This window comes from Rousettus aegyptiacus, unplaced genomic scaffold (assembly GCF_014176215.1).
Source record: "Rousettus aegyptiacus isolate mRouAeg1 unplaced genomic scaffold, mRouAeg1.p scaffold_m13_p_12, whole genome shotgun sequence".
Classification (NCBI taxonomy): domain Eukaryota; kingdom Metazoa; phylum Chordata; class Mammalia; order Chiroptera; family Pteropodidae; genus Rousettus; species Rousettus aegyptiacus.
This window is the reverse complement of record NW_023416287.1, coordinates 83,633,027-83,659,267: the sequence shown is the minus strand read 5'-3', so window position 1 is coordinate 83,659,267 and position 26,241 is coordinate 83,633,027. Positions and strand designations below refer to the sequence as shown.

At 48.7% G+C, this 26,241-nt stretch overlaps 1 protein-coding gene across 1 annotated transcript in view; it reads left to right on the top strand.

Annotated features, from left to right (window-relative positions):
• The window catches only part of CCBE1 (collagen and calcium binding EGF domains 1), a 181,389-nt gene extending 155,407 nt beyond the window's left edge, over positions 1 to 25,982 (top strand). The window contains exons 4-11 of the mRNA XM_016155718.2: positions 3,083 to 3,217; positions 5,484 to 5,636; positions 13,634 to 13,737; positions 16,791 to 16,911; positions 19,470 to 19,609; positions 19,710 to 19,745; positions 20,427 to 20,462; positions 21,901 to 25,982. Of these exons, the coding sequence (XP_016011204.2) occupies positions 3,083 to 3,217; positions 5,484 to 5,636; positions 13,634 to 13,737; positions 16,791 to 16,911; positions 19,470 to 19,609; positions 19,710 to 19,745; positions 20,427 to 20,462; positions 21,901 to 22,134 (959 nt within the window). The 3' untranslated portion in view covers positions 22,135 to 25,982. The remainder of the gene's footprint in view (positions 1 to 3,082; positions 3,218 to 5,483; positions 5,637 to 13,633; positions 13,738 to 16,790; positions 16,912 to 19,469; positions 19,610 to 19,709; positions 19,746 to 20,426; positions 20,463 to 21,900) is intronic.
• Positions 25,983 to 26,241: the final 259 nt, after the last annotated feature.

Below are 26,241 nucleotides of genomic sequence, written 5' to 3'. Positions count from 1 at the left end.
CCTCCAGTGTAATAAGGAAGCAGAGCGAGCACACAGCACGCAGGATCAACATGGCCAGAGTGGCCTCGGGAAGGAGAGGAGACTCGAGCTGGCTCGAGGAAGGCTGCCCAGGACTTAGACGAGCGGCAGGAAGAAAGGGGCAGAGAGAGCCAGCCCTGACACAGGAAACACCAAGTGTTTGTAGAGCATGAGGTTAGTTTGCGCCCAGGCGCAGAGAGGTAGGTGGTAATGCAAAATAGTTTTCTTCTCCATTACCCAAGAAGCCAGGTCTCTACCAAGGATCCGAGCCCAGCCAAGCTAATCCGTGTGGCATCATCTCAGTGAGCAGCGCCTTTATCAGTTAGAAATAAATGGATCTCTCTGTTGATTGCTGTCTTCGGTGGAAGGATGACAGAGTTCATTAAATAGCTGTGACCTCTGAGGAAGCTGCTTTAGGAAGATTGGGTAGGAAATCACTTCGCACATGATGGTTTATGGGGCCATGGGTCTCTCTCCAAGGCTGAATTTGTCACTGCCGGCCAATTCCATTGGTTAGAGGTTTGTGGAGAAAACCACAAAGGTCAAAATAATTGCATTCTTTTATAAGCCAGCTTTTCTCAGTCACCAGCTGTGTCTTTTATATTTCAATTTGGTGTAGATACTGAAAGAAAATTAATGTAGGACAATCAATTTTAGATCCCAGCTAAAGACCTTGCCCACACTAATTAAAAATATATTACATGGATACCACATATTTAGAGTTCCTTTAAGTGTTGGATATTGTGGTTTCAAACATCTAGACCTAAAACTAGCCTCCCTCACCCTAAAGTGGGACTACAGCACCTTTGATTAATGGAACCTAGAACTGAGTATTCCAAGCAAAGTGGTCTCAAGAGCTGAAAGCCGCTTTGCCGTAAATAACTAACTCTCTGCTCTACTGCTTCTCCTGGAACACTTTTAAAAGTTCATTTATCTTAATCTGTGAGGATAAGTCAGTGTTTGTCTTTTACTAAAGCTGTCATAAAGGTTTTCGCTGCTCAAGAATGCAAAGTATAAATGTAGGATCTCAGAAAAGATGGCGTATTCGTTAGGATTCGTAGATTTATTTTAAGGAATGGATTTACAAGAGCATGGAGGCTGGCAAGTCCAAAATCTGCAGAGTAGGCTGGCAGACGGGAGTCCAAGGACAGCGTTAGAATTTGAGTCCAAGAGCCATCTGCTACCAGAATTCTCACTTCAGCAGGGGAGGTCCGTCTTGTTTCTAGAAAGGCCTTCAACTGATTGGATGAGGTCACCAACTTTATGGAGGGTAATCTGCTTTACTCAAACTGTACGGATTTAAATGCGGTTCTCATCTAAAAAGTAGGAGAAACATCTAGAATGATGTTTGGCCAAATAGCGAGGTAGTGCGGCCTAGCCAAGCTGAACACGTAAGATTATCCATCACAGATAGGAAAAGGATACTCCTGGAATTTCTAAACAAATATAAGCTAACTAAATGAGTAGGCACTACATTTTAAAAAGCGTTGTGGCCTCATATTTGTTGCTTTAAGTCAAAAGTCAGCAACCTATGCCTGTTGGCCCACTGCCTGTTTTGTAAATAAAGTTTTATTGAAACCCAGCCATACCCATTTCCTTAAGAGTTGTTTATGGCTGCTTTTGCCCTACAACAGTAGAATTGAGTAATTGCAACACAGGCCTGCAAAGCCACCTTTCGGATATGTTTTACCACCCCCTGCTACGTTATCTTGATTGGCCAAGTGACAGAGTGATCTGATTTGTTCTGGTTCAACAGTTACTAGTTGAGCATGGACTATAGGAAGAGAGTGGTGTCGGTTACTCCAGGGGACACAGTCCATGTCAGATACCCAGACAAGCGTTAGAGTAAGTAATAGAAGAAGCAGATGAAAAGGTAAAGCTGTTACTGTGTGTCGACCACTGTGCTTAATGCATCGCCCAATGTAATCTTCATAAAAGCACACCGTGAAGTAAATATTATTATTTCCCTACTTTACAGGTAAGGAAATGACACTCAACTCACAATCACAAACATAGTGGCAGAGCTGGGAGGGTTGGCTCCAGAACCTGTACTCTTCACCTTAATGTGACATCCTCCAAGAATAGGGCCTGGCCCAGAGTAGGCATTCAATAATTGGGTCTGGGCCCATGAGCAGCAAAAGTATAGAGCATAGGACATTGATGCCTAGAGGTGATGCTTAGTTTAGGAGAACACATTTGACCAGGGACACACGCCGGCCAAGCAAGCCTGGAATCACAGAAGGATTTAGCAAGGGCAGCTTTCCAGGTTTTCATGAGAATGGCATAAGCTTTGTCACACCCACTCTGCCCACATCAGAGGCTGACAGCCCATCACTCCACCTTCATATGCAGCAGAGCAAAGCCAGGACCACGTCTTGTCCGAGGATAGTTTGTCTGTCAGCACCTGGGGAAGATAGCGCAATGATTAATGAGATGCTGGATCTAGTCGGCAAGTAAACGTTCAGCCTGAGCCCCTGACTTAGAGCCAAAGTCCCTTCAGAGGCTTGTTGAATGTCAGCTCATAAGGACTGAGAGGAGGAGATGCTCTAAGTCTTTATAAGTAACAGACCATCCACCCAAGTTTGCACAGACACAGGGCTAAAACGTGGTCTGTAGCTGTTCGACCTTACCCAACGCCAGCGCCCATCACCAGGGCTGGCCGTTCTTTAGTGTCCAGCTGGAAGGAATTCCCTGTCTCTACAGTTGGGGTGGTGGGAGGCAGGGGGAGGGCCGGGGTGGGAACGGGTCCAGGTGATGTTTCAGAGCCTGGCCATCTAGAGCAACTTTGCTCCTGGATAAGTGACAAAGACCAAAGGATGAGGAGGTGACTTGGGAGGGAATTACAAGTGACGTCTGCTTCTAACCACTGCAGAGCTGAGCACTGTGTTTCCCACGAGGTATTAGAAGGCACCCCACGATCTGGAGAGCCGGTGCCCCTCTAAACATAGCCACTCACACGGCGCAGTTCCCCCGGAGCAGAGTGCACCCAGGAAGTCTGGGTGGGCGACCCACCTCTGTCTAGGGAATGACTGCGTTGGTGCGAGCTCACGCTTTTCTTTTTCAGATTATGACGTGTGTGCCGAGGCCCCCTGCGAACAGCAGTGCACAGATAACTTCGGGCGCGTGCTGTGCACTTGTTATCCGGGATACCGGTATGACCGGGAGAGACACCGGAAGCGCGAGAAGCCCTACTGCCTAGGTGCGTTGGCAATGCACGTCATCTTCCAGCTCCTGAGACGGTGCCTGGTTCGGATGATTCTGTCCTTTGTGGGCCTTCTTCATCAGCGGGCCCAGCTCACGGGAGCTGCATTGATCCCTGGTTCCTCCCTTTTCATCCTGACACTTGTTAGATGGAATTGTGTTGGTCTCATCCTAGGGGGTCAGCGCCCTTTACCTTGATTTTTGAAGCAAACTATGGCCAAGGAATCCTTCAGGGAGTTGGTACCAGTTAGAGCCTGATGAGCGGCAAGATGTAAGAGCAGGAAAAGGGAAACCATTATCAAGTGAAAACTAGAATAATGTAAAACAATGTAAGTGGGCAGAAATGTAAAACCGCAGAAAGACTGAAATAAGAGCAAGCGTTGTCTCGGAACAGGACTAGGAAGAGACTGGGCACGAGGAGTGTCCACACGGCAGACTGGTTAGAAGTGAGTCAGAGGGAGCCGAAGCCGGCCACCTGGGCCGCAGCCGAGCGAAGTCAGCACCGTCCATCAGCTCCGCCTTGTCCCCCTCCCCCTCACCGACTGGGCTTCCCAGCCCTGCGCTCATTGAGTTTCTGAGACAGGTTTATTGTCCCCTGGAGCTGTGTGTTTCAAAGAGTGATCTGCGGCTAACCTGTGAGAAACGTCTGGAGTTCTTGCTTAAAGGAAAAAAAAAAGATTTCCGCCCCCACCCCCAGACTCTGAGAGTCGGCCCAGAAATCTGCATTTACACAAATGCCTCTAGTGATTCACATGCACGGTTAAGTTTGCAAATCAGCTAGAGGACGGGTGACCTGAGGCAGGTGGACCCAAGTGGCAAATACAGGAGCTGCGATGAGCCGCCCCTCCCAGCCCCCACCGAGGAGGGCTCTAGGGAGCACTGTGCAAAAGAAGTTCTAGATAATGGGTCTCCTCAGTGGCACCTGGGACGGCACCCTACTCTGACCAAGAATAGGGTTGAGACTAGCAAGGGACCCATGGCCTGTCCTACAGAGAGCACGGTCTGCCCTTCTGTTCCCCGGAGGTCCCAGGCAAAGGCTCTTTGTTCAGTTAGTGGGACGGTGTACTGTTCTTCTCATTGGGGGGATCAGCAAAACCAGCTTTCTGTGAAGAGTTCCATCTATTTCTGTCTCTCCTTTCAACCTCATTCTGCCTCCCTCCTCGGGACAGTAGAGGCAGCTTTCTGCTCAGGTTTAGGGCGGGGACGTGTGGAGAAAGGTGGTCAGCCTGAGGAATCGCAGAGCACGATCCAGCTGTGACATCTTAGTCTACAGATGGCGTGCGTAGTATGCACTGCCCGGGGAGCCTCCACGTGACCACCCTCCCCTTGGCACGTGCAGGGCCTGCCAGAGGCAGGTCCTGGGCAGCTTGTTTAGGGTGTAGTTGGGACGTCGTCAGAATCCTGAAGCGATGGCCAGGCTCTGTCTGGGGCTGTCGTAGCCTCCCTGCCCCCCCCCTCACCCCCAGTGTCCTCAGCCAATGAACAGAGACCGAGTTGGGCCTCCTCCTCTTCCCATGGTGGAAAGCAGCTTTGTTTCCACCCCATCTAGAGAGAGACAAGTCCGTGATGCACCTGGCTCCTGAGGCTCACTCCCATAGCTCATGAGGGGGTCAGTTTGGGTCATAGAAGAAGCCCAGAAATTTCCCCAAAATTTCCTGAGGGAAAACTCTGTTGGATCCATTTTGACTACTTTCTTTTATCAGTGGCTTTTCCCAGGTACCACCATGTTTTTTAACTGGGAAGGAGCCATTGCTCAGTGATCTTGAGTTTGGAACCTATAGCCATAAAAGGGAACGCAACACCCTCCGCACACAGGGGACCTCACAGAAAATCGTTTCTACGATGCTTGCTTTTCAAAGTGTGTTGCCATCAGATAGCTCATTTTCTCCTAAGGAGCCCCGTGCGGTATTTAGGGCAGGCTCTGTCATCACGTTTTATAGATGAGGACCCTGAAGGCTGGCAATAGGACTGAGTAGTGGCAGAGCCACAACCAGGACTGAGTAGTGGCAGAGCCACAACCATAGGACTGAGTAGTGGCAGAGCCACAACCAGGAACCCCATCACCATGGTTTGACACTGCCTGACACTTCACTGCTCCTGTCCCTTGGGTTCCTAGCTTCCTCCTTTGGCATAAGCTTCTGTGATGAAAGTCTAGCAGAGTGTGCTTTGCAGATGTTAACAGAAGGGCCATGCCTCATGTCACCTGTTGTGTTGGAAGCGAATTCTTGGAAACTGAGCATTGTCTGCATTTGGTTCAAACTCAGATATCGATGAGTGTGCCACCAGCAATGAGACACTTTGTGCGCACATCTGTATCAACACCTTGGGCAGCTACCGCTGTGAATGCCGGGAGGGCTACATCCAGGAGGACGACGGCAGGACGTGCACCAAGGAAGACAAATACCCCAATGACACTGGTGAGCAGGGCGGGTAAAATTATCCCCTTTGTTGGGTGGGTGGGTGGGTGGATGGATGTGGATGGATAGATGGATGTGGATGGATAGATGGATGTGGATGGATGGATGATGGATGGATGGGTGGTTGGGTGGTTGGATGGGGATGGGTGGGTGGTTGAATGGGGATGGGTGGGTGGTTGGATGGATGGATGGATGGTTGGATGGCGGTGGATGGATAGATGTGGACGGATGGGTGGTTGGTTGGGAGTGGATAGATGGATGGATGGGTGGATGGATGGATGGGTGGATGGATGGATGGGTGGATGGATGGATGAGTGGATGGATGGATGAGTGAATAGATGAATGGATGGATGGTTGGATGGATGGGAGTGGATGGATGGATGGATGGGTAGATGGATGGATGGATGGGTGGGTGGATGGATGGATGGAGAGGTGGGCAGGCGAGCATACCCTTGGGAGCCCAACAGGGTTTCCTGGGGAGCAGTGTGCAGGAAGGGGCATTTATACGAATGTTTGGTGGGGCCTGGGTAAGAGAAGGGCAGCACATCACGTCAGACTTCTTCTGAACAGAACTGTGAGAGCGATGTCTGTTAGCAGAAAGGGTCATGAGCTGATTGAGGAAGCTCTCCACCAAGCAGAGGTGTCGTGCTCATGGGCAAATCAGTAGAACTTAGTTACATGCTCAGACCAAACTAGGATCAGTAGAGAGGAAAAAGGGCTGAACGTGAACATGAAACGCTTCCATGTAAGGTAGCAGCCTCCATCGGCGCTGCGCGTAGCCCGTGGCCCGGTGCCTGCCCGCACGCTATTTGTTATTTGGTTCATGATTGGATAAAAACAAGTGGAGAAATGTTTAGAAAACTTTATTCCAATTTGACAGCGAAATTGCGTCTAAATCCAAAGATTTATGCTGGTATTTTATGTCTCATTTTTCCAGTCATTTATTTTAATTGCATTTCGCAAATACAGTCCACAATGAAGTGGAAAAATTTTTTAAGCTGGCCTTTCCTCATAGCATTTGAGGAGCCGATTTGTGTTATACCAACCAGATTTAACCAAGATGTCTGATCTCTCAGGGATATGACCAGCCCACGTGTCGGGCTACGACCTTCGTTAGGTTTCGTGCAGGAGGAAGAAGGAAGGGAGCCAGTCTGCTCCTGCATCCGATGCTCATGAGGCCGGAAGCTGCTGTCATCTTCTGGGGCTCAGGGCTCAGCTATTTTCTCTGTCCCTTGGGCAGGGAAAGCGGCAGGAATGCAGTCTGCGGGAGGGGCCAGCAGGGCCTGGGCCGCCTCTGGGTGGGGACGGGGCAAATCACAGGCACCTGGAGCTGCAGGGGTCGCAAGGCCAGGGCTGCCGGGCACGCAGGAGCTGCATGTTTGGGTGCAGCCCGAGATTCAAAAGGCGCGGAAGGCAGTTGCCGTCGGCTCAGGACGGCAGACAGCTGGGGACCAGCTGCCTCACACGGAAAAACTACAAAGCGAAATTATGGGGAACAGCCGGGTGAGTCATGAGGAAGCCACCACATAGTAGAAGGAGATGCGAAATACCTGAAGTCAGCTCGGAATTGGGCAATTTGGGATCATTTGAATGAATCAGAGGGCCTGGTGACAACTACTGAAAGCCTGAAGCGTGCGGGGCCTGCGTGCCCGGCGGTGCCGGAAGCAGGTGTAAACAGCCTTTTTGGCGTAAGGGTTGAGTGAGGAAAAATGTGTGCAGAGGCTTTCTTTTATTTAAATTCAAAATTAAAATCACTTCATGTTTGATTCATGGTGAAGAAGGTGGAGGAGGGGCAGGACGTAGAACTTACTTCTTAGATTATATCCTTGATTGAAAGGAAGAATCTCATTGAAAAATGAGGCGCAGCCTTTTAGCCACAGATATAGCGCCATGTGTGGGCCGACGTGAGAATTAGCAATAAGAAAGCAGCTTTCTCGTTTTTCACTTGGGAATTGGATTTCCGGCTATGCGCTTGGCCAGGGAGCCGGTGAGCTGTGGGCTCCTCAGCCCGGCACGCCCTTGTCTCTGCCTCAGATTCTGTTCAGGTGAAATCCCATTTACAGGGCCACGAAGAGCAGTGTCGAGCAACCCAATCTAAAGCACAGCCATCAAAAACAGAAAAAAAAAAATGCATACTGCTGTGTCAGGTTAGGAATAGGCTGCAGGGGTCTCCAAATAATAGGACCCGGCCCCGCCCACAGGCAGCTCCCACCAGGGGAGGCAGAGGGGTCCACACAGAGACCCGCCTTCATTATTAGAGGCCAGAGAAGCTGCAGGGAATTTGCGGAGACCACCGTAAGGTTTCGCGTGCTGGAGTTACTGGTTCTTCGCTCTCAGGCGGCCTCCCCCCAGTTGCAGCAATTCTTATTTCTGCCGCCACATCCCCCTTCAGTCCCCATGGCAGCAGTGAACCCCTTAACAGTCACCCTGCTGTGCGGCTCCCTAGGGATGGCCCTGAGCAGTGACAAGGTGGCCTTGGTGGCACTCGCCTCCTGCATAGTGCTTTGGCAGTGTGGTCTCAGAGAGTGGACCCTGGCCTGGGGCCCAGGAAGGTCTCGTCGCATCTCGGAAATTATCAGTGTGCGGTGCTCAGCCAGTCCTGGACCATATCCTCTGCTTCCTTCCTTGAAAAGTGAATTGTATTCCTTAAAAATTTTCTCAAACACGAAGTTGTAGTACCAGACAGCGATTGAGAATTTCACTCAGGCTGTGACTGGTTTGACTTCTACAGCTGAGAATTCAGTAAAAAACCGAGCAGTCATAACTCTACGGGGTGTGTATTCGCAACTGTCTTTTGCACCTCCTCGAGTATTACTTTCATTCAAAGGAATAGTTCATCCCAACTGTGTATTACAGCGTTTCCCCACAGTGTGTGCTACAGAACTGTGGGGTCCTGCGGGGTATAACTACGCCTTTCTTCCTGGAGAAGCTTCTGCGTTCAGAGGGAGAATGTGTTACTGCTCATACTTCTTAAGGATTCGTGATACAAGTGCATCTAAAGCTCTAAGAGAAATCACCATTTAAAAATATTAATTTCGATGAAACCTGAATTTCCCAAAGTTAGTTTTTAAAGAAACACCTATAAATATCTGCCAGATAATGGTGTCCTGAAAAATACAGTTTGGAGAATTCTGACTTATTAGCATCAAAACTCTGAGCTCTGGAGCCCAGGTTGGTAGGTCATCTGGTCGACTTCCAGGCGAGGATGTTTTCGGATGAAGCAGAGAAGTCTGGGGGGAAGCACTTGCTGGAGACGGCAGAGCATCTGAAGAACGGACCAGGCCAGTCCTCCATTCTGCCATTCTGAGGGACAGGATGTTCCTGTTTACAGGGACTTCGATGGGAGATGTCCTCCTGTTTAAACAGGAAGAACTGTCTGGCGGCTCAACCAGAGCCTCATTGTAACACAAACTCACGGCACAGATCCGCCTTGGCTATGAATTCCCTCTCTCTCCCTCTGAATAGAACAACCTCAAATCTTTAAAAAGCCAAAATGACACCACTGTCATCTCCCCCGCCTCCGACAGCAACATTATGAAAGAATTACTCAGGCTTTCATGTTCGGTAACTGGTCTCTGTTGAATTCACCACCTGTGCACAGAGGACTAGCATTCGGTTTTAGTATTTTACTAAGAAAAACATTCCGACACTTGTAACCAGGGACATTGGGGAGTTAGAGACCGAGAGGAGTGAGTCACTCCCAAAATTACGAGAGAGGACAGGCACATTGCGTGCCCTGATTGTTAAAGTCACGACTCAAGCAACGGGCCATGGAGAAGGTGGAGGGGAGGGGAGCCCTGGACCGCGATAGTCCCTTAGCTGGGAAGTTAGGAGGGCCGGCAGCCAAAGCTGCTTCAGTAATCTCGTCAGCCAGCTGAGGGTCATGGGGTAGGGCAGGTCTCCGGGCCTCGGTTTCTCCTGTGTGGACAGAAATGTTGGCCTAGATGAGCTCTGAAGACCCTTTTGCCCTCCCAAATCTTATTTGCAGTTTGGTGTGATGCAGCATGAGAGAAAGCAATGCCAGCCCCGTGAGTCCCTGTGAGTCCCTGTGAGGTCCTCATTTCTTTGTCATTCATCCGAATGAGCGCCAAGACTCAGAGACAACACCCAGCTCCAACACCGACGCAGAGAGCTTTCCTTACAGTATCTAAAAAAGGAATAATTAATATCCAGATAGTCCGTTCAGGAATTAAAAAAAAAAAAACAAAAAACAAAAAACGGGCTAGACGGGTCCTATATCTGGAAGCTCAGCAGCTGCTAAGCAGTTTCATCTGTTTCGGACTAATTAATAAGCCAAATATTTCATCACAGTCATTTTTGTATGAAGAAGTAACGATCACTGAGTACAAACACATGTGATCTAAGACCTCCTTTCTCTCCTGTTTCGTTTTAACTTTTCGTTGTCCAATGTCTGAACGTTGTGCTCAGATTTAAAGTCGCACACAGCCCCAGCTCATTATTCAGCTCATTATTCAGCTCATTATTCAGACAGCCGGCAGAGAGCAGAAGGGGCCAGCCTCAGAACCGTCTCGACAACCGCAAGGCCGCCGTGAGCACACGGGCGTGGAGACGCGGGCCGTCTGGCTAACAACAGGCGAGAAGGGCGCGCTCGGTCCCTTTGGTTCTGTCTTTGAAAGGACGTAGCCGGAGCCAGTGTTAGTCACTCCAGGGAGTCTGCGCAGCCCTGGGAGGGAGACAAATTAAGGACATGTTGGCTCCACAGTGATTCGCTTACTGGTCTCTATTTTTCAACTTGTTTACTTTCTGATAAAGTGACCATGACCCCATTGTCCCTTATTATAGTTCAAAGTGTCAGGGACAGCCAGGTGTTTCATATAAATTTCAAGTTTCGCTCATCCATACATAGATCAGAGGTTCTCAACCTGGAGAGCTTTAAAAAAATGCTGATACTGTTCCCTTGCTGAGACTCTCTGAGGGATGGGGTGCACCAACATGGTGAGATTTTTAAAAGCCCCCCAAATAGTTGCAATGTGCCACGAGAGCTGAGGATTTCTGCCAGTCGATAGTACACACATATGCACTATGAACTTTTCAAAACAAACATGCTTTGTTCGTTTGTGACACTCTCATATGAAATATGTTGGGAACAGTCCAGTTTTCTGAGTTTACTAAATATTACTAATACGGTATTCAATTTTAATTTAATAAGGAATTCCAGTTTAATGCTTAGGATGTATGTATGTAGAGCCTGCTCAAATCAGGAAAATTAGAACTATCTGCCCCCATGTGGCTAATCAATAATATTGCACCTTTAAAATCTGAACAGGCCGGAGCAAAATGTTAAGTGATACCTCACTTAACGTCATGGTCAAGGCCAGAGACATCAGTGACTACGCCATTAACTGAGAGGACTGAAAACATGCAAAGTCAGAGGTGTCTACCCAGATTTCTAAGTCAATTATTAAGGTAGCATGAACAGGATTGTTTTAGCTCCACATCTGCAGGATAGACGAGATCCAATTTGGGAGGGATTGCATGTTTCACATCTACCCACACAATTATTTACCTTTAGACCCTCTGAGAGCTCCTTGAAAAGGGTGATGTAAACCGCCCTACCCCACATCTGCAATCTTGTAGGTAACTTAATTTTAACGAAGGTGCCAGCAATAGCATTAATAACATCTGTGGAGCACGCGCCATGCACTAGGCACCTTTCTGGGAACTTACAGGTGTTATTGACACCTCACAGCTACGCCAGGTGGTACGTGCTGTTTTCATCATTCAAGGAACATCCGGATGCTCACGGAAGTTGTTACTTGCACCCTAAAAAGGCAGGATCAGGATTCCAGTCCCGATCGCCTGTAGAGCCTGCGCTCTGTGGAAACTTCAGAAGTCGTCGGGACAGAGTTAGTTCCTCTTGATCTCTGTGTGCTGACGATTTCACAAAGGCACAGAAAACAGGCCAGGCATCTTCAGGTGACAGGCCACCCAATAGAGCAGCTTCCCTGGAGCAGCGCACATGCTTAAGAGTCACGGGGAGGGCTTCGGGAGAACCCTGCACCAGTCCCGCTCCCAGAATTCCGGATTTCTGGGAACAGGTCCCCTGCGGCGGTGGGGCACCGCTGCTGGCCTGGCTATCACGCCTGAGAACCACCATCTGGAGCCTGCCCGGCAGGTAGCTCTCAGGTGTTCTGAATAGAACTCCCAGTAGCCTCATTCGGGGTCTGTGAGTGCCCAGCCTCTGCACACAGCACTCTGGGAGACCTAAAGCCAGCTACTTCCCTTCTCTGGATCTTAATTTCCTCATCTGTAAAGGATACATCACTTCTGAGACTACAGGATCTAAACAAAATAGAGTCTAGAACCTAGTCAAGAGGTTTATTCCTATCATGAAAACATCAAATTGTCTTACTCATACCAAACACTTGGAAAATTCAGCTGAGCATGTGAAAGTAGAAATGGAAAGTTGGGCTTTTGACTCTTGTTCATGATGGCCTGGCTCTGCCAACAGGACTAGTTATGTTAAAGGAAAGTTAATCCCGAATAGTTAAACAGGTATCCTCATTTATTTTGTATTCTTAATGCCTCACACAGACAGGGCCCAGCAAGTAGCAGATGCTCCCTAGAGAGGAGGGAGAGGGAGAGGGAGAGGGGGGTGGATAGACGAATGGATGAATGAATGGACAGACAAATGGACGAAGGAGAGAAATGAGTGGAATGATAGGCTGAATGAGATAGATGAGTTACGGGGTGAGATGGTATCAGTCGACCAGTAAGTGGGATGGAATGAATGAATGCTAGATTGGGAAATATTAGTGTAAAACAGCTGTCTTTAAGCATTAACAAACCTAATAATCCTGGCATCAGAGTCCTCTGTTTACGCCCGAGTTCACCCTACTGTACCGTGAGCATAACCAAAGTTTGTCAAGGCCTCAGGACTTTACCACGAAGTGTGTTTTTGCATGGAAATCCCCTCGTGTCATCTGTTATGTTGGAGACCAATCTAAATGACTAATTCTTAAATGAGTTCAAGCTTCAGAGGCAAGTAAGGTTGTAAACTGATACATTAAACATGAAGAAAGAGCCCAGAGGAAATTGCCTGATTTGTAGAAAAGGCACTGGACTCAGATTGAGGAAACCTCCACTGCAAACCCACATCGGTTGTTAATTTGCTCGGTAACTTTGGGGAAGTCACCAAACCTCAGTTTCCTCTCGTTCTGTTGTTCGTGTTAATACTGTCATCCAAGGATTCTGGGCTAGCAAAATGACCCCGCGTGTCCAGGCTACCAGCACACGGGCGTCCGCGGCCCTTTTCGGTGTCAGTAGGATGAGAGCTGTTTGTCATCTTGGCCACGTCGCCATTTAACGCACCCATTCTTTCTTTACAAAAAAAAACCTTTGGAGCTCCCAGTGCTCTACCAGATAACCCTCCTTGGGGGACAGCGGAGTGGCTTCCCAGGGCCTGTCCCATTCGCCCCCAGGGTGGCATGTCTGGAGTGCCCGGCACGTTTTCCATCCCTACTTCACATCTCCGAGGTCAGTGCCCGGGCCCGATCTGTGACCCCACCTGGCCTGGCCGCGTTCCCTTCGGACAGCTGGATTATTAGAGGTGAAAAGGATCAGCTTTGGGGGCCCTGCACTTGAGTCCCTGTGCCTGAGCTTGGGGATAATTTATGGCGTGTGAACATCGGCCCTTGGAGGGGAATGTAAATCATGTCCCAACGATGCAGCCTGCATCCTGGAAAGGCACTGATAAAAGGGCCAGGGTTTACATTTTCACACATGAAAGAGGAAGAGGCTGGGATGCCTAAATGGAAACAGCCGAGCCCCAAGTGTAGCAGGCCCCCCCCCCCCCCGTCTCTCCCCTGACCCGGGACGTGCTGCCGGTGACCCGAACACCAGAAAATCGCCAGCCTCTGCCCCTCGCACGTTCCTCTGCCACTCGGCCTGCCCCGGGTCTGCCTTTTGCGATGCTGTCTCTGGGGCTGGATATCCTCCGGCCTCCCAGATGGACTGGGGCCTGTCTCCTCTCCCAGGGCACGACGAGAAGTCCGAGGGCACGGTGAAAGCCGGGACCTGCTGTGCCACGTGCAAGGAGTTTCACCAGATGAAGCAGACGGTGCTGCAGCTGAAGCAAAAGGTACGTGCCCGGTGCGTTCAAACGGTCACGTAAAATAAAAGGAGGGCTTGGCGGACAGAAGGTAGAAGAGTGTTTAGAGACAGAAATCCAGGACCTTGTTGAGCATTCACTGCGGCTGGTGAATGCTCAACAAGGCTTAGACAGGAATGTTCTGCCCGCCCCCCAGACATGACCTTCTAAAGTACGGAAGAACAGCAAAAGCAGGGGATGAATCGGGTGACTATTAAAATAAACCACTGGGTGAGGGGCACGTCGTGGAGCTGTGGAGGATGAGCTACGACCGTTGTGACTTTCTGTAAAATGAACGTCCAGGCACAGGACCCTGGGACACACTTAGGCAATTCTAGTTTTCTAATATTTTGTCTATATTTTATCAATAGAGAGCATCCTCTCCACAGACTTTCCATGAGCTGGTAATACATTTCTGTAGCAGCTCCATTTTTCACATTTAAGAATGACAGCCCGTGCTTTGTCCGGGCTCCATGCGCCTCGTGTGCGTGGGGGAGAGGACTGACTGTAAAAGGCTCCCGCGAATGCCTGACAGATGTCAGTGATGCCTCCGTGATGGGCCTGGTGACCTGATTCCTTGAACAGCTGTCCTGCCCCAGACCTATGGCATTTGTTATACCGGCTGTCAGTTCACCAGTTTGTCGGCAACTTGGAAATCGCACTTACTCTGGAAAAACATAAACGTCCTGGTTTGTTTATTTAATTGCTTTCGCTCAAGGCTCTTAGTACATCAGAGCATCAAGCATTCTAAAGGGCAAAAGGGTAAACATGAGATATTGCTTTTCCGTGGCCAACAAACAGGCAGGGAACTCCTAATGAGAACCACAGCCACCAGGGAAACAAGCAGATCGAAAGGCTGAGAAGAGGAATGGTTTTGCAGGCCTTTCATGGGCTTTTGTCAAAGATCTGTGAACGTTAACAGAGCCATTGTGTGTGTGTCTGTTTGTCTGTCTGTCTAATGTGTCCTCATGATCCTAAATAGTTCATGGTTCAATAGGGACATGAGGCAGAAAACCTTATTAGTTTATCACATAGATATCAGTACTTCCCAAACAAATCTGTATCTTAGCAAATAAATAACCTTAATTACATGTCCTTGCAAAGTGCTTTACAGGCAGCATCTGACTAACTCATACCAACAGGACCATGAAGTAGATGCTTTATTACAATAATTCCATTGATTGGAATCCAGGAGAACTATGGACTTTTCTTACATTACTGTGACCTTCTTCCCAAACACCTGCATCCCACAATTCCATCTTCTGCTGTGTTTGTGCAGCAAGTCAAGCCAGGGATCCTGGCCAGCTGCCCCCAACACCAATGCCCTTTACCGTCCACTCCTGCTAACGCAGGGAAGGGCTGAAGGAAGCCAGAGTATTGACTTTTGCAGAGGGGCAAAGAGAGCCGGAGAGGGCAGGAGGGAGCATGGCTAAATGCCATTCGCTTGCAGATCTCATCCTCCAGGCTCGCTCGCAAAATTTTAAATCCAAAGACAGAAGAATCTGATCCAAACCTCCTATTTTGTAGACATACAGCCTGGAAAGGGACTCACCCAAAGTCACACAACTGCTTAGAGCCGAGATTTTCACAGGCAGAGCATATCCACTGGTTGCCTGGTGCGGGCAGCTACGAGGCTGGGCGCTGGGCCAGGCGCGATTGAGACATCATTTTCACCTTCTCGGCAGCCCTTATGGATGGATATTAAGATCCTTGTTTTATAAGTGAAGAAATCCAGGTTACGCAGCTTACCCAAGATCTCACAAGTAGAAAGTGGCCGGGCTGAGACCTAACTGTAAGTCACCTAACGCCAAAGTTTTTCCGCTGGAAGCAGATGATAAAGTTGGACCAGCCTTCAGCTGCCGGTGTTGGCCCTCCGCCCCTTAGTGAGAGTAGATTAGCTCATAGACTTCTTCCCTCCCTTCTCTGGTCACTCCCATTCTGCCCCAGGGCCACAGTCATGCATTTGCAGGTTGGAGCGGTCACTTGCAGTGACACAGTGACATCAGCACCATTGTAAATAAACTCCGGGAATGCAGATGGGTCCTGGTGGTGACTTTGAACCACAAACCCCGACCTGAAATTGTGCAAACCTGACTTTCGGGTTGCACCAGATTTTAATTCTGATGGTCACCCCTGCTGCGTCCCCAGGGGAGCTGAGGGCCATTCCTTGAAAGCCTCGGGGACCACTGTCTCCTCAAAGCATGGAGGAAAGCACTGGGTGTCCAGCAATCTCATAGGACACACGAGGCTGTCCTTACCCTTGGGAATGTGAAGGTCATTCATTTGTGCGACCTCTCTGGCTTCCCCTAGAATGAGCCCCTAAAATCCGAGAGAGAGAGAGCAAAGAGGAGGGCGCAGTGCCTGTTGTGACCTAGTCTCAGGAGTCACCCTCTGGCACTCCTCTCATTTTCTACTCATTAGAAGCAAGTCTCTAAGACCAGCCCATGCTGAAGGTGGGAAATTAGCCTCCATTTTTTGAAGGCAGGAGTGTCAAAAATTTGTGGACGTATTTTAAACCATCGCAGTCACTGTTTCCCCCTAGTTCTCAAACACTTGAGCGTGCAGGTGAACTGTAAGCCACATTCTTGGTCCTGGCTCCCTAGACTGAGAGGTCTTTAACAGCGGAGATCATGTCTTGGTCACTAGTGTCACCTTAGAATGAAGCACAGGGCCTGGCGCATAGTAGGTACTCAATAAATGTTTGAGACCTAAGGTAATTAACAAATTGAAAGTCCGAAACAGGTAGGTTGTAGTGATTATGCAGTAATGAGCCTAGCAGTGATGTGTAAGCACTCCGGAGCCTGCTCAGGTTTGTCCACTCACCATCTGCATGATCTCAGGTAAGCTGTTTTTACTAGAAGGCCTCTGGGTTTTGAGGGAGGATCTCTGCAGACCCTTTGAGTCCCAATTGGCTGAGATAAAGGGAAAAATGATCACGAAAGGGCTTTGCAGCCTCTGCAAACAATGTAAGAAGAGCAAGTGCGAGGAACCTCCCTGGCAGTGGGGCCGTCGCCTCCTGACCGAGGTCCCTTTTCTCTCTGCAGATTGCCCTGCTGCCCAACAGTGCCGCTGACCTGGGCAAGTACATCACTGACAACAAAGTGCTGGCCTCTAATGCGTACCTTCCAGGACCTCCTGGCCTGCCTGGGGACCAGGGCCCTCCCGGTGAGTGCAGAGAAGGGCGTCAAAGGGTGACGAAGTCACCAGCCAGGGCCTGACGTGAGCTCACGTGTAGTGGGGACTGGACAGAGTTCCCCAGCTTCCATGGATGAGAGCAGAAGCAGGAGTCCAGGGAACTGCCCCCACTTGTGCGACCAGAGAGAGGCCTTGCTTGGGAAATTGGGTCCCCAAGCCTGAGAAACCCTCATAACCAACAGGAATTTGGGAGGAAAAGGTCATCCTCCTGGATAAGACTTGGATAAGATTCTTAGAGATCATTTTAAGTGACAGAGAAACAGAAAGAAACTATTTTTTAGCATTAACGAACACAAATAGAATTGCGCGATGAACTCGTGGACCCGTCGCCCAGCTCTCGCGGCTGATGCCAGCCTCATTTCACCCTCCCCCAGTCCCGTTCCCTTCTTCCCTTATCGTTTGTGAACATACATCCATCTATTTTATTTTAAGCGTCATCTATATGTATTTTTATAAGCCAGCCTTACCATTCTATACAATAAAATGTGCCCATGCGAATTGCAGTTCGACAAGTTTTGACACACGTATACATCCTATATCAAGCCATCACACTAGATCTGCATCAAGATAAAGAACGCTCCCATCACCCCGAAAAGTTCCCTTGTGCCCATTTGCAATCCTCTCCACATCCCCAACTTTAGGCAGCCACTGACCTGTTTTCTATCACCATCGTTTTGTCTCTTCTAGAACTTACTAGGAACGAATCTCATATCATGTGTTCTTTTTGCCTGGCTCCTCTCATCCAGCATACTGGTTTTGGAGATTCACCCTTAGTTTTTAAAAAATCCCAGATATCCTGTCATTCCATCAGGAAATATGCAGTAACTTTAAAAACTAGTTATGTTTTGTATTTTATTGTGATTCCCTCCACAGATAGATCAATAGATTTTTTTCACACCATTAAAGGAAATGATATCAGTGTTAGCAAGCGAATCTAAAACATGCGCTGTCCCGTTCCTCGTTACCTTTGCTTAGCAGTGCGCTAGATGTTGCGCGTGACCTCCTGACATTCTGATCGAGAAGATAAGACACACAGAGTGAAAGCAAATAAGCTCTAACACTGTCTGCACGTCCCTAAGTGAGTGCACAGTGCTGCTCCCTGCTGCGGGAGCTTAAAGAATAAAGAGACCACTGCAGCCTGCGGCGATGAGGACTTGGGATGGGAGCTGGACGAGCTGGTAGGATCTGTCCAAACAGGAAGGACACGGGCGGATTTTAGGTTCGAAGGTCAGCGAGAAGAAAGGCTCAGAATTTTTCCCACACCGTTCATGTGTTCTGTTCTTCACTTCCGTCTTCATCTCCTGGTTTCCATCAAACACCGGCGGCCCGGGTTTCCGTTCGCACAGAGAGCAAGAACTGGTCCAGGACTCTGGTTTAGCCTCTTGTTCACTCCCTTGGCCGGAGACACTCTGGGTCGGAGCGGAATTTTCTCCAGCAGATGCATCGCAGAGGCAGCTTCTCGCTGCTCTCAGTGGACGCGGTCTCACCTTGCAAGTGGACTCTGCCCCTCCCTAGGAGAATGCGCGCACTCTGCTTCCCTGCAGGGAGTTCATCTCCAGGCCAGTCTACATATCACTCTCACAAGGACAAACCAGGGACGGGAGAGCCATTGGCTGTCTTTCTTTTAATAAATGACTTGCTGGCTTTTCCTTTCCATTTCTGCCATCTGGTTTCTAACACGCTTTGAGCTGTCCAGGGTCCTTGATGGAGCAGACGGTGATTGGGGACTGGCTTTGGCAGTGGAGTCCGCCCTTGCTTTCTCCTCCAATCCTGTTTCTTTCTCACTCTGTACTTCTCGCATTGGTTTATGATGCCCTTCACTGAGCTATGTTAGGGCAGCTCGAGAAATAATGAGGTTTATTTTACCCTTAACTAAAAGTCCAGCCCCAAGGCCTATGATTGGTTGGAACAAGGACGCTCCGCTGGCTTGGAATCCTATGGCTTCGATGGTGAGGGCGTGGCCGCCCTGTGGTCCCCACTATTAAGTATGATGTGGTGCCATGGGCACATCAAAGCCCCACATTTTAAAGGCGCTTGACATATAGTGATCTCTGAAGCTCACTGATTGTATAAGCGAAGGTAAGATATTGTCTCTGGTAAAGCAGTTATAGGGGAGAGCTGGTCCCCTTCCCGGATAAGTTCTTTCAGGCCGTACGTAGAAACAGCATTGAGAGTAGAGGTGTGAAACAGGTCAGTTATAAAAGAGAGATGTAAATGAGGTAAAATGAGCAAGAACTGGTCACCCATTGGATAAGGAGATTGTAGAGATAGAAAACTCTCTAGGAAGATTTTTTCAAGTTTCCGGCTTGAGCAGATGAGTGACTTGTGGTTCACGAAAGAGGGGAAGATGGGGAAGTCGGTTTTGATCGTGTTAAGTTTAAATTGCCTCGGGGACACCTCAGTGGAAGTGTCAGTGGAAGCCCAAAGGGCAGAGTACAAAGAAATCGCTAAAAGGGCTTGCGGACTCCGGTCGGCTGGAGCCTTGTCCTGGCGGGGCGTGGAGCTGACGAGGTGTTCTTCGATTCCAGGCTCGCCAGGACCGAAGGGCAGCCCCGGCTTCCCCGGAGTGCCAGGGCCCCCTGGGCAGCCCGGCCCGCGAGGCTCCATGGGACCCATGGGACCATCTCCTGATCTGTCCCACATCAAGCAAGGCCGGAGGGGCCCTGTGGTCAGTAATTTTATCAGCGATCCCCTAACCGTTGTTGAGGAAATTGTGTCCTTGTCCCTTGCTTTCTCCTTATGTTAAACCAGACCTGTTTGTCTCGTAGGGTCCACCAGGTGCACCAGGAAGAGATGGCTCTAAGGTGAGTCTTATGCGCGGTCCTTAAAAGCCTACAGTTTCTCAAGTTCAGTAAAGCGCAAGCATTCTCTTGATATATATTTCCCCACCAAAGCTGGGAAGAAAATCTAAAAAGCACTTTCCTTAAAATGTGGAACAGCCATAGTCACAGAAGCAACGAGCAAAACCACTCCTGAGAGAGGTGACCTCTGTGAACCTGAAACGAGGCCCCGCGTTGTCATGGCCACACGTGGTTTTCTCTTGAGCCGGTGTCCTTTTGCAGGGCTATTCTGTGTGTCCCCATTTCTCTGCTACGTTTAAGTCAAGAACAGGGGATGTTTCATTCTGTGCGAGCAGGTGGTTTTACTTTGAGAGCTGCCCGCTGCTTGCCTCATAAAGCCCGTGCGAGTTACTTTAGAAAGCTCCTAAATTATTCCCCACGCTGCCTGGAAATAGAAGCATTCCTCTTGTCAGATCTGGTTTGAAAATATATGATCTTGGGAAAAATCGGAATGAGAGACACTTGACCCAAGTAGTTCTCTTCAAGTAAGTGGTCCCATGAGTCCCGTTTCAAACTTATGTTGTTTCTGGTAGAAAATATTTGTGTCCTGTGTGGGAAGACAGCTATGGTGGGTATCTAAAAAGAGACCCATGGTGGCGGCATCCACGTGGTCCAGAAAGCTAACCCAGACCTTTCTGCTTTCAGGGGGAGAGAGGGGCTCCTGGACCCAGAGGGTCTCCAGTAAGTAGATCCATCTGTCTTGCGTCTCCAGTGGGAATATTCTTAGCCGCAGCTCTGATGAGCCTGCATGTTGGCCTTATTAGCAAAAGCCAGCCCCTTGCAGCCGTCACTCGGCCCACTGAACAGGTCAAGGAGGTTAGGAGGACAATCACAGAGGTCTTCCGCTGTTGGTTGGAATTTATTTGAAAAATTCATTTTTCTGTCACTTTTTCTTTTATCGTGGCTGATCTTTATTCGGAATGTCTTAAGATGCAGAACCCCAGCATGCCATGAGTCTGTTTTCGGGTATGTCATAAGATATCTGAAGAACCTAGAAGAGAACTCTATGGGGCTAAGCTGTAACTGAACATTTAAGAATTTAGCCACCACTCTGGCCCTAGCAGATCGGATGGCCGACCCCTCCAGAAAATGCAGAGACACACAGGGTGGCTCGGGACCACTGAGAAGAAATTAGCCGGGTCTATGTGTGGTATCTGGGGGATTAAAAATGGAAATCAGTGGTATCCAAAAGCACAGAAAATTCAAGCAACTCCATCACTTTTGAAAAGGTCAACGTCATTTCTAAAGACAAAGAGCCTTGGCCTTAAAGGCAGGAGGTCTGGGTTCCCGTCTCAGCTCTCTGATGGTGGCCAGGTCACTCAGCACCCCTGGGTGTCCATTTCCTTCCCCGTGCAATGCCAGGTGGTATCTGATCTGCCACGCCTCCACATTAAATGGTGTCAAAATACCGTCCACCGCTAACCACGTGCAGATGTAAGCTGCTGGAGTTCTTCCTCCCACTGCAGTTGAGATTCCATATTGTTTTTTATCAGTTTCCCACCATTTCTAAGGCAGTGCAGAGGTTCTTTCAATTTCATTTAGGTCGAGTTACAGACGCGCATCCTCATAAGTATTTTATAATTCCATGTTTTAAAAGACAACGATTTTGAGCATTGATCATGCTTTCAGCCCTTACATGCATTAACTCACTTGGAACCCTGGAAACCCCACTGAAGTTGAGACTGTCATTATCCCCATGTTATGGAAACCCAAAGAACATAAGAAACTCTCTAGTATGTCGCAGAGCAGAGATTGAACCCCAGCGGAACCCCAACCTCTTAACCACTACTCTACACCTTCATGGACCTTCCAGGTGTCTTCGGAAGGTCACCTAGGAGGGTTATGCTCACGGTCCTTCCTTCTATAAGACGTGACATAGCCTAGAATCAGGAGGGACGAGAGATGGATAGGTCCTGTGGGAGAGAAGGAAATGAGCAGGCAGCCTCAGGGACCCCCAGCCCACCCTCTATGGCAGTGGTGCCGCCGACTCCATTTAGAGCACAGAGTCAGGTGCCAGCAAACAGTGGGACTAGCAAGCCGCGGAGCGCCCGAGAGCTGTCGCTCTGTGAAAGGCTGCACCCGGGCTGGTCTGGCTTTGACTCCCCTCTCGTGTGCGCAGGGACCCCCCGGCTCTTTCGACTTCCTGCTGCTCATGCTGGCCGACATCCGCAACGACATCGCGGAGCTGCAGGAAAAAGTGTTCGGGCACCGGACTCACTCTTCAGCGGAGGAGTTCCCTTTACCTCAGGAATTTTCCAGCTACCCAGAAACCATGGACTTCGGCTCTGGAGACGACTACCCCAAAAGAACGGAGATGAGAGACTTGGGGGCCCCCAGAGACTTCGATCCTTAGCGCATCCTGGAATCTTCGTGCCAGAGGAAGAGAAGAGTTTTCACACCTGAAGTTAAATCATTGGGGCAAAAACACACACACACACAAACACCACTGGAGACCTAGAAAAGATGTGTTTTTATTGTCTTTACTCTTTCCTGCTTGCGTTCTACTCGTCTTCATCCAAATACCATTTTCAGAGGCCCCTGCTGGGCATGAGGGACTATATGGTTAATGTGCTCCCTTCTCTCTGAGAGCAGCTGGAGCATCTACTTTGGAGCTTCTCTTCTACTTTTTTTTCAAGGTGTTCTGGATTTCTGCGTTAAGTATTATCGCAGTGTCTTAAATGTAACAGAATAAAAGGGGGACGTGGCAAGGTGAGCTCAAAGAAATGTGGGGTTACTTACGAAACATACACGCGCGTGTGCCTCCCAAGGAGACCGTGACTCCTCAGAATCAAAACTAGGCCCCGTCAGTTACGTGGACGAGACAAGAATGCATAGTTACGTAGTTCTTTATCCTTGTCCTTGTAACGGATTTTAAATATTCTAGCCTCTCGTCCAACCCTTGTTTCCCGATTTTGGTTAAAGAAAGGAGAGACTTGAGAAGGAGCAGAGATTAGGAAAGACAGATTGAAATAACGGTCATATGTTTTGCTGTCGTACAGGTGGCCACATTCCAACTTCAAATATGACTATTAGGAGTTTGTGCCACGTTTATCTATAACTATCCTATTCAGGAAAGAAAGCCACTCTAGCTGTAGAAATAAATCCTCTATTCTAAACAAAGTAAGTGAATGAAGTTCCCTGATTCATATGAGAGCAGTGGCCCCGAGTTGGCCAAGGCATTTTAAAGCTGTTACATCAAATGAGAAAGCTTGCTTGGTAAATTACAGGTTACTTATTAAATAAGGGTGGCTGGCCTTTATAGAGAGGTTCAGAACTCCCTGGCTCTGATCAGCTGTCTAGAGGCGCCATTGGACCTTGATCCAGGCCGAATCAGCACAAAGTGGTGCTCGGGGCTGGGAGCAGGTGGCCGGCTTGGGCTGTTGGTGTGGGGACAAGGGAACCTCAGGCCTGAGGGTCCCCGCTGACCAGCAGAAACAGGTTATTTTGCTTTCCTCGTCTAGGGTCAGCCAAGCTTGCCAACCTAGAGAATAACACATTATTGAAAGTTCTCAGGTGTGGAGAGAGAAAAACAATAGTTCTCCTTGTTCGGTAGAAATTTTCTTGCCACTAGTCCCATTTTTCCTTGATTTTCCATAAGTTAGTCCAAGATCAGTTCTTGCAGGCCTTCTCCTTGACTTCCCTCCCCTGGTAAATGCGGGACACAGTCGGGAAAGGGGTACATCCCCAAACCCCCACTTCAGTCCGTGTTTGCTCATACACCTCTGGATCCCAGAGAAAGGCAGGTTCCAGAAGAGGCTTTCCCTGCATCCGTAGAGACAGCAGCAAGAGTCGGTGCCCAGGAGACCAGCAGGAGCGTCTCCTTTGTAAGACGGTTGGGGGACCTCTTGGTTTTGATGGGCGGCTTACAGGTTTCTTCACGTCCACGTCCTCATGTCACACGGAATGGCTTTTCATCCACCTGCTCAGGAGACCTTCACCCTTATACCGAGCCTCTCCAACGACCATTGCCGCAGCTCGGGTTTGCTCCTGCGAGGGCTCCCATTTCCCACCTGTGATTTCCCCCTACGTTTGGGGAGGTTGGCGGTTTTCCTTTTCCATCATTTAACTGTCCTCTTTGGAAAGCTCGTTTGCGTGCCACTCCTCAGGCTTCTCCAGAAGGATAGGAAGGGCTTCTGCCTGTGAATCTCCAGCGACCACAGCCTTCCACCCCTCGTTTCCGCGAGAAACGCAGGACTCCTGTCCGTCAGCCCGCGGCTGTTTTCCACAGATACTTTACTCCACTGTATCGTCCTCATGTAAAATCTCCAGTGTCTGTCCACCAGAACGTTACAGCCGGAAGCAAGTACATTCTCAATTCTCCTTTTCTAGCCTCTTCCTGTCCCCCTTCAGACTCTCCAGAATCCAGTCTTCGCAGCAGAAGGCCTCGCCAACCACAGGTTCACGAAGAGATGCACAGCTGGCGATTCCCATCTGGAATGTGTTTCATGTTTGCTGCTTGTGGAGCACAGTCTTTAAAGGGCGTAGGTGGATGAACGCTGAAGAAAACTAGGCACTGCTCTATGAGAAATGATTAGATCCAGCTTTGATTTTTTTTTTGTAAAAAAAAAAAATGAGAAATGTTGTTACCTTTTCTTAATGGTGTTTAGAAATATAACCTTTATCGTTAAATGCTCATAAGGTGCAACCAAATTACACGTTTGACGTGCAGAAAGCTAGGATAAATATATTAAAAGAATGATTGAAACTTGTAATATTGAAGATTTATGAGACTATGCTAGATAATATTCTCTGGCAAAACACAATAACCTGTATTTTATCATCTCAATCTCCTGGATCAGGTTCATTTATAAAATAATTATTCATCCTCTGATTTTCAAAACATGGACCAGGACTATAGGACTAAATGTGTACTCTGTATGCCCAAATTATATTTTCCAAAGAAATATTTGGCATAAAAATGCACGGTTAATTCCTATGTATCTTTTAGTTATGGCTAGAAAACCACTGCTTCACTGTCTAAACAGGCCCTCTGCTCAAATCAGAATGGAAAACCCTTTTGGGGAGTAAAATTTGCTAGTTTTGCTAAGCCACTTCATGTTTCAGGGGGAAATGGTCTTCGCATACCTTTCCAGCAGAAACGTGGACCTTGGGTTTTTGCGCCCTGGTAACTAGCCTTGTGAATAGGACTTAATAATCGATTGCTTCCGTTTGGAGAAAGCAACAGGAATGAAAATCTGGTATGGGAAACGGTGCGAGGAGGGCATACTCTTTAGTTTAAGAATATCTCCCCCCCCTTTCCCAAGAAATTACACGCTTCCCGTGCCAAAGGGCATGAGGGTGTAAAGGGATTGCTGTCTTCTGTGTTAACTTCAACATCTGCTGCAGAAGGAACTGATCCACTGAGGTCCTTTCTATTGTACATACTCAGACAGGTAGGTCCATAGTTGAGCAGGTGAATAATGAATGCGCTCTGGTGTGGGGGGAGGGGCAGTACTCCAGCACACACTAGGCGAAGGGCCCGTGTTCTAGCCATGCTCCCTTTCCATGGCTTTGGCCATGGGAGCCCTGATTCCAGGCACACAGGGCATGATATTCTCTGTGACTAGGTGCCAGACATTTCCTTGGGGTTGACAGCAAACCCCTCACCATACATTGGGTTTCCCTCCCCCTCCCTCCCTCTCTCCCCTCCAGCCTGTCACAGAGAGAGGCAGCAGCCGCATTGTGCAAACTTGACATCTTTCAGATAACCTTCCTGAAAGGGACATTCATTTGCAGGAATCCAGGCCAAAGAACTAGTAGAATAGAACCATCTGAAGTTATTAATAATGAATTCAGGGAAATAAATGAATTTTTTCCTGGCGTAGTCAGCATGTATGTTTCACAACAAATCAAAAAGTAATTTTCCATTTGAGGGAAAAAATGACTGTAATTGTTGAAGCAGAAAACCTTGGGCTTCACATGCTTCTTCAACGAATATTACTGCTTTAGGGAAATCATAGTAAAAAAGACTCCTGTATGTATCCCCAGAGACCTCATCCCCAAGCGCTCTGGGGAGTTTCCTGTGTGCGTCGTGGTGCTGTGTTTCTTTTCCAGTGACTGGTCATCATCTTCAGTAGCCATGTTGTTCATTATAACAGGTCCATGTAACAGCTGAGCTAGTGTTCAAATAGTGATGGCTGTGATACTATGAAGTACTTTTGATAAGATTGTCTATGCTTAATAACAAAGTTATTTTTCTTATGCGATTGTCCTGTGTTTTGTCCTGGAACCGGGTCCTATGGAACATGTTGTCTTTTTACAAGATGAAGACCAGGAGATGGGGAGGGACAATTCTCTTGAGAGCCGGAGCCTGCATTCTGGGTAGGTTGCCTCCTGGGGTCTGAGTGTGGTCCCAACATTTGGATCTGAGTCAAGGTCTGGAGACCTGGGTTCCTCTGAATTCTGAGTCTCGAAGGCCCACGTCCCCCAGCTGAGAGTATCCTCTGGGACTCCCGGCTGG